The sequence below is a fragment of the Taudactylus pleione genome, unplaced genomic scaffold (assembly GCF_031769625.1).
Source record: "Taudactylus pleione unplaced genomic scaffold, aTauple2 ptg000278l, whole genome shotgun sequence".
Classification (NCBI taxonomy): domain Eukaryota; kingdom Metazoa; phylum Chordata; class Amphibia; order Anura; family Myobatrachidae; genus Taudactylus; species Taudactylus pleione.
Window position 1 is genome coordinate 405,156 of NW_028284680.1, and position 19,594 is coordinate 424,749.

The window sequence follows — 19,594 nt, forward strand, 5'->3', positions numbered from 1 at the left end:
GATGAGGATGAAGTACGACAGCAGTCATCCTGAAGCAAAAAGTATAACTGAGGCCTTGACTGCTATGTTGGTGTTAGACGTGAGTCCGGTATCCGCCATTAGTGCAGTGGGATTTAGACAATTGATGGAGGTAGTGTGTCCCCGGTTCCAAATCCGTGTAGATTCCACCTGCATCCTCAAAGCAGCAGCGACAAGCGTGCGTCTGTCTGTTAAAGGGTGGTGTAACCCTCAAAGTGCGCTCCACAAACAATAAAAAAATTCTTCTTTTTTTTTCTGTCTTTGTGAAATGTGTGGGCTGTAGTCGCACCTGCATCCTTAAAGCAGCAGCGACAAGCGTGTGTCTGTCTGTTAAAGAGTGGTGTAACCCTCAAAGTGCGCTCCACAAACAAAAATATTCTTCTTTTTTTTTCTGTCTTTGTGAATTGTGTGGGCTGTAGCCGCACGTGCATCAACACAGTAGCAGCGTCAAGCGTGCGTCTGTCTGTTAAAGGATTACATCGGTGACAGCATCCAAGTAGGCATGTCAGACAGTCCGTACCTGTACTGGCAGGAAAAAGAAGCAATTTGGAGGTCCCTGTACAAACTGGCTCTATTTTACCTGAGTTGCCCCCCCTCCAGTGTGTACTCCGAAAGAGTGTTTAGTGCAGCCGGGAACCTTGTCAGCGAAAGGCGTAGGAGGTTGCTTCCACAAAATGTGGAGAAGATGATGTTCATAAAATGAATTATCAACTCTTCCAGGGAGACCAGCCTCCTGAACGTACAGAGGGACCTGTGGTTGTGGATTCCAGCGGGGACGAATTAATACTCTGTGAGGATGAGGATGTACACAACACTGAAGAGGGTGAGGAATCGGTGGATGAGGAGGATGAGGACGACATCTTGCCTCCGTAGAGCCAGTTTGTGCAGGGACAGATTAATTGCCAGCTTGTTTTGTGGGGGCCCAAACGAACCAATCATTTCAGCCACAGTCATGTGGCAGACCCTGGCTCTGAAATGATTGGTTTGTTAAAGTGTGCATGTCCTGTTTATACAACATAAGGGTGGGTGGGAGGGCCCAAGGACAATTCCATCTTGCACCTCTTTTTTTTCTTTGCAGTATGTACAGTTTGGGGCCTAGTTTTTCAATGCCATCCTGTCTGCCACTGCAGTTTCACGCCTAGATGGGTCACGTGTTTGTGCCGCCCACTCGTGTCGCTTAGCATAGTCATCCAGCTACCTCGGTGCAACCTTTTGGACATAAAAACACTATTGTGAGGTGTGAGGTGTTCAGAATAGACTGGAAATTAGTGGAAATTAAGGTTATTGAGGTTAATAATAGCATAGGAGCAGAAAAACCTACAAATTCTGTGATTTTAGCTGTTTTTATGCTTTTTTAAAAAAAAATACAGATCCAAAACACAAAACCCAGAACCCAAAACACGGAAGGGTGGTTTTGGCAAAACCAATCCAGATCCAAAACACGAAGAAAGATCCAGATCCAAAACCAAAACACGAAAAGTGGCAGGTGCACACCCCTAATTGTTACTAATCACAGATGCTTAGATATAGGATGGCACGAGGGATTTACACCATTTATGTATTGTTACTAATCACAGCTGCTTAGATATAGGATGGCACGAGGGATTTACACCATTTATGTATTGTTACTAATCACAGCTGCTTAGATATAGGATGGCACGAGGGATTTACACCATTTATGTATTGTTACTAATCACAGCTGCTTAGATATAGGATGGCACGAGGGATTTACACTATTTATGTATAGTTAGTTACTAATCACAGCTGCTTAGATATAGGACGGCACGAGGGATTCACAGCATTTATGTATTGTTACTAATCACAGCTGCTTAGATATAGGATGGCACGAGGGATTTATACCATTTATGTATTGTTACTAATCACAGCTGCTTAGATATAGGATGGCACGAGGGATTTACACCATTTATGTATTGTTACTAATCACAGCTGCTTAGATATAGGATGGCACGAGGGATTTATACCATTTATGTATTGTTACTAATCACAGCTGCTTAGATATAGGATGGCACGAGGGATTTATACCATTTATGTATTGTTACTAATCACAGCTGCTTAGATATAGGATGGCACGAGGGATTTACACTATTTATGTATAGTTACTAATCACAGCTGCTTAGATATAGGATGGAACGAGGGATTTACACTATTTATGTATTGTTACTAATCACAGCTGCTTAGATATAGGACGGCACGAGGGATTTACACTATTTATGTATTGTTACTAATCACAGCTGCTTAGATATAGGATGGCACGAGGGATTTATACCATTTATGTATTGTTACTAATCACAGCTGCTTAGATATAGGATGGCACGAGGGATTTATACCATTTATGTATTGTTACTAATCACAGCTGCTTAGATATAGGATGGCACGAGGGATTTACACTATTTATGTATAGTTACTAATCACAGCTGCTTAGATATAGGATGGAACGAGGGATTTACACTATTTATGTATTGTTACTAATCACAGCTGCTTAGATATAGGACGGCACGAGGGATTTATACCATTTATGTGTTGTTACTAATCACAGCTGCTTAGATATAGGATGGCACGAGGGATTTACACCATTTATGTATTGTTACTAATCACAGCTGCTTAGATATAGGATGGCACGAGGGATTTACACTATTTATGTATTGTTACTAATCACAGATGATTAGATATAGGATGGCACGAGGGATTTACACTATTTATGTATAGTTACTAATCACAGCTGATTAGATATAGGATGTAATGAGGGATTTACACTATTTATGTATTGTTACTAATCACAGATGATTAGATATAGGATGGCACGAGGGATTTACACTATTTATGTATTGTTACTAATCACAGCTGCTTAGATATAGGATGGCACGAGGGATTTACACTATTTATGTATTGTTACTAATCACAGCTGCTTAGATATAGGATGGCACGAGGGATTTACACCATTTATGTATTGTTACTAATCACAGCTGCTTAGATATAGGATGGCACGAGGGATTTACACCATTTATGTATTGTTACTAATCACAGCTGCTTAGATATAGGATGGCACGAGGGATTTACACCATTTATGTATTGTTACTAATCACAGCTGCTTAGATATAGGATGGCACGAGGGATTTACACCATTTATGTAGTTACTAATCACAGATGCTTAGATATAGGATGGCACGAGGGATTTACACCATTTATGTATTGTTACTAATCACAGCTGATTAGATATAGGATGTAATGAGGGATTTACACTATTTATGTACTGTTACTAATCACAGCTGCTTAGATATAGGATGGCACGAGGGATTTACACTTTTTATGTATTGTTACTAATCACAGCTGCTTAGATATAGGATGGCACGAGGGATTGACACTATTTATGTATAGTTACTAATCACAGCTGCTTAGATATAGGATGGAACGAGGGATTTACACTATTTATGTATTGTTACTAATCACAGCTGCTTAGATATAGGACGGCACGAGGGATTTATACCATTTATGTGTTGTTACTAATCACAGCTGCTTAGATATAGGATGGCACAAGGGATTTACACTATTTATGTATTGTTACTAATCACAGCTGCTTAGATATAGGATGGCACGAGGGATTTACACTATTTATGTATTGTTACTAATCACAGCTGCTTAGATATAGGATGGCACGAGGGATTTACACTATTTATGTATTGTTACTAATCACAGCTGCTTAGATATAGGATGGCACGAGGGATTTACACCATTTATGTATTGTTACTAATCACAGCTGCTTAGATATAGGATGGCACGAGGGATTTACACCATTTATGTATTGTTACTAATCACAGCTGCTTAGATATAGGATGGCACGAGGGATTTACACCATTTATGTATTGTTACTAATCACAGCTGCTTAGATATAGGATGGCACGAGGGATTTACACCATTTATGTAGTTACTAATCACAGATGCTTAGATATAGGATGGCACGAGGGATTCACACTATTTATGTATAGTTACTAATCACAGCTGCTTAGATATAGGACGGCACGAGGGATTTATACCATTTATGTGTTGTTACTAATCACAGCTGCTTAGATATAGGATGGCACAAGGGATTTACACTATTTATGTATTGTTACTAATCACAGCTGCTTAGATATAGGATGGCACGAGGGATTTACACTATTTATGTATTGTTACTAATCACAGCTGCTTAGATATAGGATGGCACGAGGGATTTACACTATTTATGTATTGTTACTAATCACAGCTGCTTAGATATAGGATGGCACGAGGGATTTACACCATTTATGTATTGTTACTAATCACAGCTGCTTAGATATAGGATGGCACGAGGGATTTACACCATTTATGTATTGTTACTAATCACAGCTGCTTAGATATAGGATGGCACGAGGGATTTACACCATTTATGTATTGTTACTAATCACAGCTGCTTAGATATAGGATGGCACGAGGGATTTACACCATTTATGTAGTTACTAATCACAGATGCTTAGATATAGGATGGCACGAGGGATTCACACTATTTATGTATTGTTACTAATCACAGATGCTTAGATATAGGATGGAACGAGGAATTTACACCATTTATGTATTGTTACTAATCACAGCTGCTTAGATATAGGATGGAACGAGGGATTCACAGCATTTATGTATTGTCACTAATCACAGCTGCTTAGATATACAGTGCCTTGTAAAAGTATTCAACCCCCACCTTGGCTTTTTACCTTTTTTGTTACATTACAACCTGTAGTTTTATTTTATTTTTTTTATCTGAATTGTATGTGATGGATCTGCACAAAATAGTCAAATTTGGTGAAGTGAAAAGAGAAAAATATATATAAAAAATAATTTTTATAAATTAAAAATTCTAAAAATTGTCATGTGCATATGTAATCACCCCCTTTGCTTTGAAGCCCCTCAAAAGTTCTGGTGCAACCAATTACTTTCAGAAGTCACATAATTAGTGAAATGAAGTCCACCTGTGTGACATCTAAGTGTCACATGATCTGTCAGTATAAACACACCTTTTCTGAGAGGCCCCAGAGGCTGCAACACCACTAAGCGAGAGGCATCACACCATGAGGACCAAGGAGCTCTCCAAACACGTCAGGGACAAAGTTGTTGAGAAGTACAATTCTGGGTTGGGTTATAAAAAAATATCCAAATCTTTGATGATCCCCCGGAGCACCATCCAATCCATCATCATCAAATGGAAAGAACATGGTACCACAACAAACCTGCCAAGAGAGGGCCACCCACCAAATCTCACAGACCGGGCAAGGAGGGCATTAATCAGAGAGGCAGCACAGAGACCAAAGGTAACCCTGAAGGAGCTGCTGAGTTCCACAGCAGAGACTGGTGTATCTGTGCATGTGACCACAATAAGCCGTACACTCCATAGAGCTGGGCTTTATGGAAGAGCGGCCAGGAAAATGCCATTACTTAGTGATAAAAATAAGAAGACACAATTTGAGTTTGCCAAAAGGCATGTGGGCGACTCCCCAAATGTATGGATGAAGGTGCTCTGGTCAGATGAGACTAAAATGTAACTTTTCGTCCACCAAGGAAAACCCTATGTCTGGAGCAAACCCAACACATCCCATCACCCCAAGAACACCATCCCCACAGTGACACATGGTGGTGGCAGCATCATGCTGGGGGGATGTTTTTCAGCAGCAGGGACTGGGAAACTGAGTCGAGTCGAGGGAAAGATGGATGGTGCTAAATACAGGGATATTTCTGAACAAAACCTGTTTCAGTCTGCCTGGACTGGGATTTGCTTTCTACACTAGCCACCAGGACTGGGGTCTACTTTCTACATTAGCCACCAGGACTGGGGATCTGTTTTCTACATTAGCCACCAGGACTGGGGTCTGTTTTCTACATTAGCCACCAGGACTGGGGTCTACTTTCTACATTAGCCACCAGGACTGGGATCTGCTTTCTACACTAGCCACCAGGACTGAAGTCTGCTTTCTACACTAGCCACCAGGACTGGGATCTGCTTTCTTCATTAGCCACCAGGACTGGGGTCTGCTTTCTTCATTAGCCACCAGGACTGGGGTCTATTTTCTACATTAGCCACCTGGACTGGGATCTGCATAGCCACCTAGACTGGATCTGCTTTCTACATTAGCCACCTGGACTGGGATCTGCTTTCTACATTAGCCACCAGGACTGGGATCTACTTTCTACACTAGCCACCAGGACTGAGGTCTGATTTCTACATTAGCCACCAGGACTGGGGTTTGCTTTCTTCATTAGCCACCAGGACTGGGATCTGCTTTCTACACTAGCCACCAGGACTGGGATCTGCTTTCTACATTAGCCACCAAAACTGGGATCTGCTTTCTACACTAGCCACCAGGACTGAGGTCTGCATTCTACATAGCCACATGGACTGAGGTCAGCTTTCTACACTAACCACCTGGACTGAGGTCTGCTTTCTACAATAGCCACTAGGACTAAGGTCTGCTTTCTACATTAGCCACCTGGACTGGGATAGATAGATTTAACAGGGAGTTGGAGCAAAGAATGGAGCAAGGATGGCTGTGAAATACAGGACGATATTCCTGGGTAAGGGAACTATAAGAATGACTCAGGGGCCTATTCATCAACACACATTTTCTTTAATTACCGTTTTTGTAGTATTAATGAATACACTTACCACAGGAGATATCACTGATATCATAATATATATATATATATATGACAATATAGCTGACCACAAGCGCCTCCTAGTGCATATACAGTGAACCAATTAAACCTGTGCAAATCTCGCAACCTGTGCAAAAACAATTTTTTGTGTTTATATCCAAGGGGATGAAGTCCAGAGGACGAAACGCGTTGGGGACCCTGACCTTGCACTTTATGAACTCTTCCCAAAATACTGCTGGAAAAGATAAGCTATAAATCCGATTTATTTTAGAAAATATATATTTATTTTTCACTAAAAATCGCTATTTATTATCTTTTAGTACTAGCTTTTTATCCATTATTTCTGTGTATTTATGTCATTGTGTGTTGTCTATGAATTGTTTTATTTAATTAAAAAAAATTTATGCACATTATTTATGCAGTTTTAAATATATTTATTCATATATATTACACGGTTGTATTTATTGCACAAAGTCACTTGTATGTCACGGTCCTGGATAAGGACAAGGATATAAACACAAAAAATTGTTTTTGCACAGGTTGCGAGATTTGCACAGGTTTAATTGGTTCACTGTATATGCACTAGGAGGCGCTTGTGGTCAGCTATAATGTCATATTGTTTCCTGTACCAAGGTGGCCTAGCCATGGCCACCATTTTTTGTTGACCAAGCAGACACCTTATACTTATCAAGGGAGTGCTACATATACAAATAGTATATGTATATATATATATATATATATGTATAATATTTCTATTATATTTCTATTAGATTTACCAATAAAAAAACAAAAAACACACACTTGTGAAAGGTATTTCACGTTAAACAGAGTGGACAAATTTGGCGCTGTTTTCTTCTATTGATTTATATATATATATATATATATATATATATATCACTGATATCTCCTGGTTAAGTCCTCCTGCATTAATTTCTCCTCTGGCTATGGTGGCTGCCCTGACACTGTGTTCTCCTGGCAGAACACAGTAAAGTTTAGAAATTTTTTTTTTTTTCTTCTAAACTTTACTGTGTTCTACCGGGAGAACAGAGTGTCAGAGCAGCTGCTGCAGTGGCCAGGTAGGTGGGGGACAGGGAGGGGAGGCAGAATTACCACAGCTATAGGCAGTGCTGCGAATTTGTGAATGTAACAGTGCATGCGCAGCACTGATTACAGCTGAGGTAAGGTAGAGCACTGATTACAGCTGGGGTAAGGTAGAGCACTGATTACAGCTGCGGTAAGGTAGAGCACTGATTACAGCTGCGGTAAGGTAGGTATAGACAGGGAAAATATCTATTTCCCGAAAAGCTGTCATCACAAAAATGACAGCTTTTCGGAATAGATACATATGGAGAGGAGGAATGATGAATTCTTCCGGTAATTAGGTAGAACTCCATGCCAGCTCTAAACCTAATTACCTCCATCGAGTTTTTAGTAATGATGAAAAGGCCCCTGAGTCTCCAGATTATGTGGTTAAACTTTACCGAATATGTAACAGTATAAAATACATTTAGATTTCTTCAATTTCACTTTAAGTGTAAGTAACATTTATCTTTTCCGTCTGTTCAAAAGAATGCAAGAAATAGCCCACACCACACAGTGTAACATCACCCATTCAGAAGTACTGTTCTTAGGCTAAATGTCTGGCAGAGTCACTGAAAGCACATCCCATTATGAGGAATACCGCAATGAACAGCGCCAAAACGTTTGCTTACACACCAGGTGGGCACTCATATCCAGGCCTGCAGGGAATTCCCATAGTGTTTGCTTCCAGGGTTACATTCGGATCAGGGCAGTAATATCCTGCAGGGCAGTGCTCACAGTCCTGAACAGACGCAGCACCTGGCTCAGTCCTCAAAGTGCCAGCAGGGCAGGTCAAGGGATCACTCATTCCTGGGCACCAGTACCCTGGCGGGCATGAATAGTCTTCATACCTGATGATACCTAAATAATGATTACAGCAATAAAAAACAGCAGCAATAAAACTTAACAATGTGATAATAAGTATAATTATTAAATAAATGTTTATTTCTCATATTCAAGGCAACACTTAATGGAGTAAGGACCTTCTCTTAAAGCATCACTTAATGGAGTAAGGACCTACTCTTAAAGCATCACTTAATGGAGTAAAGACCTTCTCTTAAAACAGCACTTAATGGAGTAAGGACCTTCTCTTAAAGCATCACTTAATGGAGTACGGACCTTCTCTTAAAGCATCACTTAATGGAGTAAGGACCTTCTCTTAAAGCATCACTTAATGGAGTAGGACCTTCTCTTAAAGCATCACTTAATGAAGTACGGACCATCTCTTAAGGCATCACTTAATGGAGTACGGACCTTCTCTTAAAGCATCACTTAATGGAGTACGGACCTTCTCTTAAAGCATCACTTAATGGAGTAAGGACCTTCTCTTAAAGCATCACTTAATGGAGTAAGGACCTTCTCTTAAAGCATCACTTAATGGAGTAAGGACCTTCTCTTAAAGCATCACTTAATGGAGTAAGGACCTTCTCTTAAAGCATCACTTAATGGAGTAAGGACCTTCTCTTAAAGCATCACTTAATGGAGTAAGGACCTTCTCTTAAAGCATCACTTAATGGAGTAAGGACCTTCTCTTAAAACAGCACTTAATGGAGTAAGGACCTTCTCCTAAAGCATCACTTAATGGAGTAAGGACCTTCTCTTAAGGCATCACTTAATGGAGTAAGGACCTTCTCTTAAAGCATCACTTAATGGAGTAAGGACCTTCTCTTAAAGCATCACTTAATGGAGTAAGGACCTTCTCTTAAAGCATCACTTAATGGAGTAAGGACCTTCTCTTAAAGCATCACTTAATGGAGTAAGGACCTTCTCTTAAAGCATCACTTAATGGAGTAAGGACCTTCTCTTAAAGCATCACTTAATGGAGTAAGGACCTTCTCTTAAAGCAGCACTTAATGGAGTGCGGACCTTTTTCCAACGTACTACTCAAAATAAAATCTACAAATCCTATTAATGCAATGTTGTGTACAGTTATCAGCTTTATGCGACAGTGTTGCCCTATAAATTGAATTAATTTTAAGTCAACCCACAGAATTGCTGCCTTTGCTGTGTGTAAACAATGGTTCTTTTTAAGTTGCCCACCTGGTATTCTGCAGAAATAGCCCGGGGGGCAGGTCTGGCAGTCTCCTGCTCTTTCTGCCCCTGGAAGTGTTCGGTAAGTATGAACAGGGCATTCCTGAGCTCCTGCTGTGTGACTGGCATTGGTCAGATTCCTTCCAGTGCAGAAATGACCAGATGGGCACAGCATGGGTACAGGGTTCCCTAGGTGAGGAAAAAAATATCTATAACTGAGCATGTCTGCCGATACCAGAGCACCCCACCTTCAGCAACGTACAGTATGAAACAAACATCACCTTCTATGCACCAGTGTCCCAAAGGACATGGCCCACAGTCCTCCCGGTGCCTGCCTCCTGGGGAAGCCCTCACTGTGTTGGCAGGGCATGGTTTTGGCAATATGGTGCCCTCTTCGCAATAGAAACCTGATAAAAGGAGATAAAACAGGTGCAAATAAAGTGAAACCAAATTAAAATATTTCTTTATCAATTCCCTAAAATGTATCTTGGGGGTAAAAAAAAAGGAACACAATGAAGATTCAATTAACCATGAGGTTCCTGTAATATAACACAAGTTGTCTTGGAAGGAAACTATGATTTTACTCGTACTGTACCTCATATAGACATAAGCAAAAACAATAGAGGTGTTTCTCCGGTAATCCAAAAATATACATGTACTCATCAGTATTAGCAATAGGGGCTTAATCCTGTAAAGGAGGCTTTCTTTGTTTATTCATTACGTTATTGGGGAAGACACAAAACATGGTGGTCTCTACAGGAATCTTGAGTACTCTGTCCAATAAGGTTCCAGGGAGTTTAGTGAATGAACTGAGTAAGACCCCTTAGGAGCAGTCTGGATTTATCACGCCAGAAGCAGTGAGGCCGATGGCCAGTCATTAGTCATTTAGATTATGAATCTCTGGCTCTCAGATACCTGAGTACTTGGAGAGACCTAAACCCCCTCCCAATCCTGAAGAATCCAACTTCACCAGAGTACCCGGCAGGCTACACACTCTATAAACTGCCTATATCATAACACAGCTACCAACATTCAGGTTTTGTGGTAAAAAGTGGGCGAGAATGCACCACTTTAGGGGTGTAAGCATGTCATAAGAAGCATGGCCAAGGTACCTGGGGTGTTGGGTCTTCTGAAAGGAAAGGCTGCACCCTAGACCTCTTCCTTCCCTTGGAGACAACTCTCGGTTGCAGTCAGCATCTGTTCACCAACACTATACCATTGGTTGGACCATCGAAATTTGTACCAGCCCTATGGCAGGTGAAAATCTACTGTTTGAGTACGGCCTCCAAACTGAACCATCTGTGGGCCCGATTCAGCAGCGGATGCTAATGCAATCGCAACTGCAATTACCTGCGGCTCGCAGTTGCTAAAATATGCAACTGCCTACCAAAGCACAGCCATCATAAAGACGCCCACTGCCGCCTTCTCATATCCATCCAATGACGCTCTCCTGCATAAACATCGGTACCAGTCACGCAGTATTTATAACAAGCCTGACTAGCCACAGATACTATTTTGGGGATGGTCTGTGCACAAGTGTTGTTATATGATTATCACGCATGTCTCATGTAACAACACTTGTTATATGATTATCACGCATGTCTCGTGTGACATGCGTGATAATTATATAACCGGTAATTACTCCATCTGGAATGATAGATATTTCCAGAGACGGTAATGCAGATATATCTCCGGTGGTGCTCCTCTAGAGTCCAATAGGGGTATTCAATATGGAGCGAAAACTCAGTTTTTGCGATGTTTCACACCGATGACGTCATTTTCGCTGGTTTTGGTTTTACATCGTATTCAATTTCAAAGACTTTTCGCAGGTTCGAAAAGTCTTTGAAAAAAAACGGGGATAATTTTTCACCACTGAATAGGTGGCGAAAAAAAGTGCAGAATTGGGGTTTAGGGGTGCAGGCTTAAAAAAAATAGCCTGCACCCCTGGGAATGACATTTTAAAAATAACTGTGTAAAAAAAAGTTGAAAAAAAAAAAATAGGGACACCCCAAAAAATTCATTTAAAAATTGGGGTGAAAAAAAAAATGTCTAAAAAAGTGTTTAAAAATAGGGAAATAGGTTCAGGGCTATTCTGCAAGTATGCGGCAGGTGTATTCTAGAATAGGTCATCAGCGGCAGGTGTATTCTAGAATAGATTATTAGCGGCAGGTGTATTCTAGAATAGATTATTAGCGGCAGGTGTATTCTAGAATAGGTTATTAGCGGCAGGTGTATTCTAGAATAGATTATTAGCGGCAGGTGTATTCTAGAATAGGATATTAGCGGCAGATGTTTTCTAGAATAGATTATTAGCGGCAGGTGTTTTCTAGAATAGATTATTAGCGGCAGGTGCATAGTTGCAGAAGTTTTAAAAACTTACTTTAGGTACATAAAAATATGCTAGTACCCATTTTCATATACCCCAAATTTGATGGGACCACTTAAAAAAACGAAAAAAATAACCTAAGTGCTCTTCTGCATCACTTCTTCAATGTCGGGAAAAAACACCTGCTGCGGCTATTTAAATCCCTGACTTTCATTTGCAGGCTAAAATGGGGGTACCCATAGTGATCCCCCGTGTTTTTACAACTTTAGGGGGGTCCTACAATTTATTCCAGGAAAAATTTGTTTATTTACGCAGATCCCACTTCGCAGCTTCCCGTTTTCGTAGGTTTCATATTGAATACGGGGATAAAGCCGGCGCACGCCCGATACTTTATCCCAGGAAAATCTCCGATGTGGAGCGAAAAGTCCAGCATGGACTTTTCGCTCCCCATATTGAATACCCCTCTATATATTACCTAACAGAAAAAAGAGAGAAAAGATGACTCCTATGTTTGGGGGCACTCTTAACTTTTATTAGATCCTATCATGATCAGACACAAACTTCCACATAAAACCAATGGTATCCACAAAAGAAAGGGAAAAATGTACCAAAATTACATATAATTAAAAAAAATTATTAAATAGAGGCTAATTATCCTGGTGATATAATTGCTTTGGAATAATGCAGATATCTAGCGTGGTGTCTAGTCCATTGTTGCTCATGTAAACATAAGGTACACTCCGCAGATACTGCAATTTCCTCGCACGCAGAGAGGTCTCGTGCTACTTATGTAATCGCAGTGGTCAATTTATGCATGCCCATGACACCGCGTTCAAACGGACAGACACGCCTGCGTTCTCACGACCCCCACTCCGGTTACCACCCCCCGAACGCTGACAGCCTATCACTCACTTTGTGATGGCTTCCTCTGTGCGTCCGTAATCACAATGCGATCGCTGAGCACGCAGTGTGGCTTGTACGCATGCGCAATGGCAAACATTTGCTCATTTTGCGTCTATAATCGCCATTGCGGTCACTTCAGAATCAGGCCCTGTGCACGCAACGGCTTTGGTCTCACCCCCACGGCACTCCGATAACACGCCCATTGGACGGACCGTCTCTGCGCGTCTCTGTAGCCAGTGCCCAGCACTTTTCCTGTGTGCGTAGACTCTGTGTAACACATGCGCTGTAGGAGTCTTTAGGGTATATTTGCGCAGTAACATAAAAGCGCTGGCACATGTGTCTGACTAATAATCGGCCCTATCTGTACATTGAGGCTTTTACAGCCGGTATATACGGGATGAGCAGAAGTCTTTTACCGATCATTATGGGAAGTATTAATGAATGTCCCTGTCTTCTGCCAGCACCAGCTGACAATGCACCTTACCGCCTGTGATTTACAGCGCATTACGCCTCAGCTCCAGGTCAATTACATTCAATTAGCCCCCAGCTATTTATTTTCCGTCATTCAGCCTCATGCTGGCGTCTATAGGAGATGAACACGCGGCAATATTCCAGGCAGATGGAATTAACAGCAGCACATACGCCGCATAGAATAAAATGATGTGGTGACAACTGACAGTATAAATAACAGAATACTGAAGCGTAATTGTACTCTGACAGGTCTCCAAGCACAATACAATTACAGAGATGACAAAGGAAGATAGTAAAACCTCAGTGTTTGATCACTCATCATTAGAAGCGGCTGAGGCGTGTTCCCCTGCAGACTTTCTGACGCAACGTTACATAAAACACACACAGTACAATGGAGTGGCAGGTGGTGACTATTGTGGGGAGGGGCTTTCATCTGGCTATCCATGGCCCCAGCTGACCCAGATTATGGGTGCGGGAAAAGGACTGTACAAACAATAGCTCCCTATCCATGTGCATGGTGACACTCCCCCTAGATTGGCTTTTCCAGAATCTAGGGGTCTGGGATCTGGCTTGGTATATTTTGTTGACATTGATAATGTCGACATGAGTTTGTTGACATGCAGCATGTCTACACTGACCACGTCGTAACTCATCATGTTTACACTGATCACATCGTAACTCATCATGTCTACACTGACCACATCGTAACTCATCATGTCTACACTGACCACATCGTAACTCATCATGTCTACACTGACCACATCGTAACTCATCATGTCTACACTGACCACATCGTAACTCATCATGTCTACACTGACCACATCGTAACTCATCATGTCTACACTGACCACATCGTAACTCATCATGTCTACACTGACCACATCGTAACTCATCATGTCCACACTGACCACATGGTAACTCATCATGTCCACACTGACCACATCGTAACTCATCATGTCTACACTGACCACATCGTAACTCATCATGTCTACACTGACCACATCGTAACTCATCATGTCTACACTGACCACATCGTAACTCATCATGTCTACACTGACCACATCGTAACTCATCATGTCTACACTGACCACATCGTAACTCATCATGTCCACACTGACCACATCGTAACTCATCATGTCCACACTGACCACATCGTAACTCATCATGTCCACACTGACCACATCGTAACTCATCATGTCTACACTGACCACATCGTAACTCATCATGTCTACACTGACCACATCGTAACTCATCATGTCTACACTGACCACATCGTAACTCATCATGTCTACACTGACAACATCGTAACTCATCATGTCCACACTGACCACATGGTAACTCATCATGTCCACACTGATGAAATGTCAACATTATTACAATGTTGAAATGATTAGAACGTTGGCAAAACGTTCCTGGTGGTCAAGTGGTGACCTGGATCGGCAGGTCTGGTGGCTTCAGCAGGGTCTTCCAGGTCCGGCGTTCAGCTGACGGTGACTTCCGGCTGTTCCTGCAGCAGGTCCCTCGGTGAGTATCTTTAACCCTCCCCCTAGTGCCCAACACTAACCCTCCCGCAGTGTAACCATAACCCTCCGCCGCTGCAGCTTTACCCTAACCCTCTGCTACATGCAGGATGTCTACATCTCACATATATATTCTGCAAATGTGGACATGTTCAATGTTGACATTTCAACAATATCAACATAATAACTGTCGATACTGTAAATGTAATCACCAGCTGGCCAGAGCTATATATATATATATATATACACAGACACACACACATAATATATACATTAGCGGTTTTATACATTCTGCATTTCCTCTGCACAGCAGCAGGCGAGCACAATGTAACTGTATTAGACACATGCGACGTTCTGCTAGTGGTGGATTATTACCAGGCGGGCAGATCCCGGCACACATCTGTCCCCAGTGACACTCAGTCAGAGAGCTGCGGCTGAAGTTCTGGACATAGGGAGTGTACTCTGAGCTGCCGGACAGGCAGAAGTGACCGGCCGCACACAGCCCCAGCAGCTTACCTCCCCTGCGCATCGGAAAACACAGTAAGTGTACAGCCAAATATACATTTATCCCTTTACCCTACATTCATACTGAGTACTTACCGGCAGTACTGCCCTGGAGGACAAGGTGGGCATTCTCCCTTTTCTCGTAGACCACCCATTTCCACAGTGGTAAATGTCCCATTTGGGCAGAGTAATGGAAAAAGTGCCCCTAAAGAATACAATGTAACAATAAATGAAGACACTTCAGTGCCCAGTACTCACCTCAGGGAGCGGGTATCTGAGCCCCTGCCCATACATACCCGCAGGGCAGTAGGAGTGTGGGGGGCAGAGCTGTGGGTGACCGGCCACTGCTTCCTGGCAATAGAATCCTGGCTGGCAGAGGATGCAGGAATCAGAGCCAGCGTTCGGCTGGAAGTGTCCAGTGGGGCAGGGGGTGGGATGGGACGAGCCAGCAGTACAGAAGTGACCCTGAATGGAGCAGAAGAGGGAGCTTAGAACATAGAACTCTATTATGGAAAAGCAGAATTCTGAATACGTATATGACATATATATATATATATATATATATATATATATATATATATTGTGTTCATACTGCGGGTACTGCTGAGAGTATATCTCACCAAAGACAGGAAGAAGGTGGACAATTACTTATACCAATGTACGGATACACATATCTATGTGCCCAGAGACAAACCCTGGTACTGTCACAGTGATAGAATTAGTATGAAAGACTTATACTGAGGTGTCCTTAGTATAACACTACAGCTGGGTACACACATAACATATATATCTGCAGATGATGGTTGTTCATACATACTGACCTACAATCATTTGCCATATGGCCGCGGGTGCTGCTGCTGGGAGGGGGGTGGGGTAGTGTAGCCGCCCCCCTCCCCACGGCCTCTGCTGCAAGTATATGGGCAATCGCCCGACCGCCCGTACACACAGCACGATGCAGATATATTGGGCATCGGCTGTGCAGCACAGTCGACGCGATATGTCTGTGAATGACGTCGGTCACAGACATGTCGCTGGTACACACTGGCCGAGCTCACAATATATAATGCCCATCAATTGATCGGCCAATATATCTGCCAGTGTGTACCCAGCATAAGAGATAGATGCACTGGGGTCTATTCATTATTACTTACAAATATATAGAGATACTGTAATTAGGTTTAGTTCTACCTAAATACCGGAGCAGTGGCGGACCTAGAGAGTGGTGGACCCAGGTGCAAGAATATGCTTTGGGCCCCCCTTATGCAGTGCCCCCAGTAGTAGCCCCCCTATGCAGTGCCCCCAGTAGTAATCGCCCCTATGCAGAGACCCCAGTAGTAGCCCCCCTATGCAGTGCCCCCAGTAGTAATCGCCCCTATGCAGAGACCCCAGTAGTAGCCCCCTATGCAGTGCCCCCAGTAGTAGTCCTCCCAGTAGTGATAACCCCTATGCAGTGCCCCCAGTAGTAGACCCCCCCAGTTGTAAACCCCCTATGCAGTGCCCCCAGTAGTAGCCCCCCTATGCAGTGCCCCCAGTAGTAATCGCCCCTATGCAGAGACCCCAGTAGTAGCCCCCTATGCAGTGCCCCCAGTAGTAATCACCCCGATGCAGTGCCCCCAGTAGTAGCTCCCCTATGCATTGCCCCCAGTAGTAGTCCCACTATGCAGTGCCCCCAGTAGTAGTCCCACTATGCAGTGCCCCCAGTAGTAATCCCCCATATGCAGTGACTCCAGTAGTAATCGCCCCGATGCAGTGCCCCCAGTAGTAACCCCCTATGCAGTGACTCCAGTAGTGGCCAGCCCCCCCGTACACAGTGCCCCCAGTAGCGCCCCCCCTATACAGTGGCCATAGTAGCGCCCCCCCACCCTATAAAGTGCTCCCAGTAGATCATATGCTGTGCCAGTGCCCCCATAGTAGCGCCCCCCCATATGCTGTGCAAGTGCCCCCTTACACAAACAAACAAAAAAAACACAACTTACCTGATCCCCGCTCCTGACGACAACCGCCGCTATCCGGACACTCCTCCAGGCCCGCTGTCGCTCTGCACCATGGGATGAGAGAGACGTCATGACGACACGTCTCTCCCATCACCCGCTGCAGAGGGAGCCGGAAGACGGAGCTCCCTCTGTGGACGACGCAGCAGCCAAAGAGACTCTGTGTGACTCTCATTGGCCGCTATAACAAATGGACAGCCGCCGCTGGAAACTGTGTAGGGCAGAACGCTATCACTGCAGTCCGCCCTACACGTGTGGGGCCCGGGAGACTAGCGGCGGTGCAGGAGCTGCTATGGGCCCCTGCACCACAGCGGGCCCCGGTGCAATGCACCGGCTGCACCTCCGCTAGTTCCGCCCCTGTACCGGAGGGATCCATCATTATGAAAATTGTTATACAGTAACCCCATCACATTCCGAAATATATCATTTTCTGAATTGGATGAATGGCATTAGGAGTGTGGAAAGTAACGCAGCAGGACTGTAACCTGCGATATCTCCTGTGTTACCAGTATAATGAGCGGATCCCTTATCTAAAAGTAGGGAACTGTTTTGAAAAAAAAAGAAACTTAATTAAGATACTATGGGCGGAATTCAATCTCCAGCCCCCTTCGCGCCCGATGGAGCTATTCAATTGTTGCTCCTGTCAGGTGCGATCAGCTGCCAGCGCTTCATTTCAGCTCGCAGCCCCAGGGGAGTGCGAGCTGAAATGGGCGAAGAGTGACCTGTTTGGGCGCCAAACGGCAATTTTCGCAATCGCACCCAGCACTTTGGTCGAGGGAAGCCGATATACTGTACGCGGCTAAACCCGACCACTTTGGCTGCGATCAGCGCGAAAAGCAGTAACAATTGAATACCGCCCAATGAATAGGCCACACTAAGCCTTGAGATAAAGTGGAGAGAGAGAAGGTGCCAACCAATCAGCTTGTGTCATTTTTCAAACACAGCCTGTGACATGACACTTAGCAGCTGATTAGTTGGTACTTTATCTCTGCTCACGTTATCTCCATGCAAGGCTTAGTACATAGATCCCTGTAGGAGCTGATTGGCTGGTACCTTATCTCTGCTCACGTTATCTCCATGCAAGGCTTAGTACATAGATCCCTGTAGGAGCTGATTGGCTGGTACCTTACCTCTGCTCACATTATCTCCATGCAAGGCTTAGTACATAGACCCCTATAGGAGCTGGTAACCATCCACTTTATCTCTCTGCGGGGCTTAGTACATAGACCCCTGTAGGAGCTGATTGGCTGGTACCTTATCTCTGCTCACGTTATCTCCATGCAAGGCTTAGTACATAGACCCCTATAGGAGCTGGTAACTCTCCACTTTATCTCTTTGCGGGGCTTAGTACATAGACCCCTGTAGGAGCTGATTGGCTGGTACCTTACCTCTGCTCACATTATCTCCATGCAAGGCTTAGTACATAGACCCCTATAGGAGCTGGTAACCATCCACTTTATCTCTCTGCGGGGCTTAGTACATAGACCCCTGTAGGAGCTGATTGGCTGGTACCTTATCTCTGCTCACATTATCTCCATGCAAGGCTTAGTACATAGACCCCTATAGGAGCTGGTAACCCTCCACTTTATCTCTCTGCGGGGCTTAGTACATAGACCCCTGTAGGAGCTGATTAGCTGGTACCTTACCTCTGCTCACATTATCTCCATGCAAGGCTTAGTACATAGACCCCTATAGGAGCTGGTAACCATCCACTTTATCTCTCTGCGGGGCTTAGTACATAGACCCCTGTAGGAGCTGATTGGCTGGTACCTTACCTCTGCTCACATTATCTCCATGCAAGGCTTAGTACATAGACCCCTATAGGAGCTGGTAACCCTCCACTTTATCTCTCTGCGGGGCTTAGTACATAGACCCCTGTAGGAGCTGATTGGCTGGTACCTTATCTCTGCTCACATTATCTCCATGCAAGGCTTAGTACATAGACCCCTATAGAAGCTGGTAACCCTCCACTTTATCTCTCTGCGGGGCTTAGTACATAGACCCCTGTAGGAGCTGATTGGCTGGTACCTTATCTCTGCTCACGTTATCTCCATGCAAGGCTTAGTACATCTCCC

The 19,594-nt window shown here is 43.6% G+C and overlaps 1 protein-coding gene across 1 annotated transcript in view; it reads right to left on the minus strand.

Moving 5' to 3' along the window:
- Positions 1–19,594, minus strand: part of LOC148513469 (uncharacterized) — a 466,228-nt gene that overhangs the window by 200,161 nt on the left and 246,473 nt on the right. The window contains exons 66-71 of the mRNA XM_088481822.1: positions 15,825–15,993; positions 15,625–15,733; positions 15,400–15,545; positions 10,086–10,211; positions 9,814–9,993; positions 8,410–8,634 (exon numbers count right to left, since the gene is read on the minus strand). Coding sequence (XP_088337948.1) covers positions 8,410–8,634; positions 9,814–9,993; positions 10,086–10,211; positions 15,400–15,545; positions 15,625–15,733; positions 15,825–15,993 — 955 coding nt within the window. The remainder of the gene's footprint in view (positions 1–8,409; positions 8,635–9,813; positions 9,994–10,085; positions 10,212–15,399; positions 15,546–15,624; positions 15,734–15,824; positions 15,994–19,594) is intronic.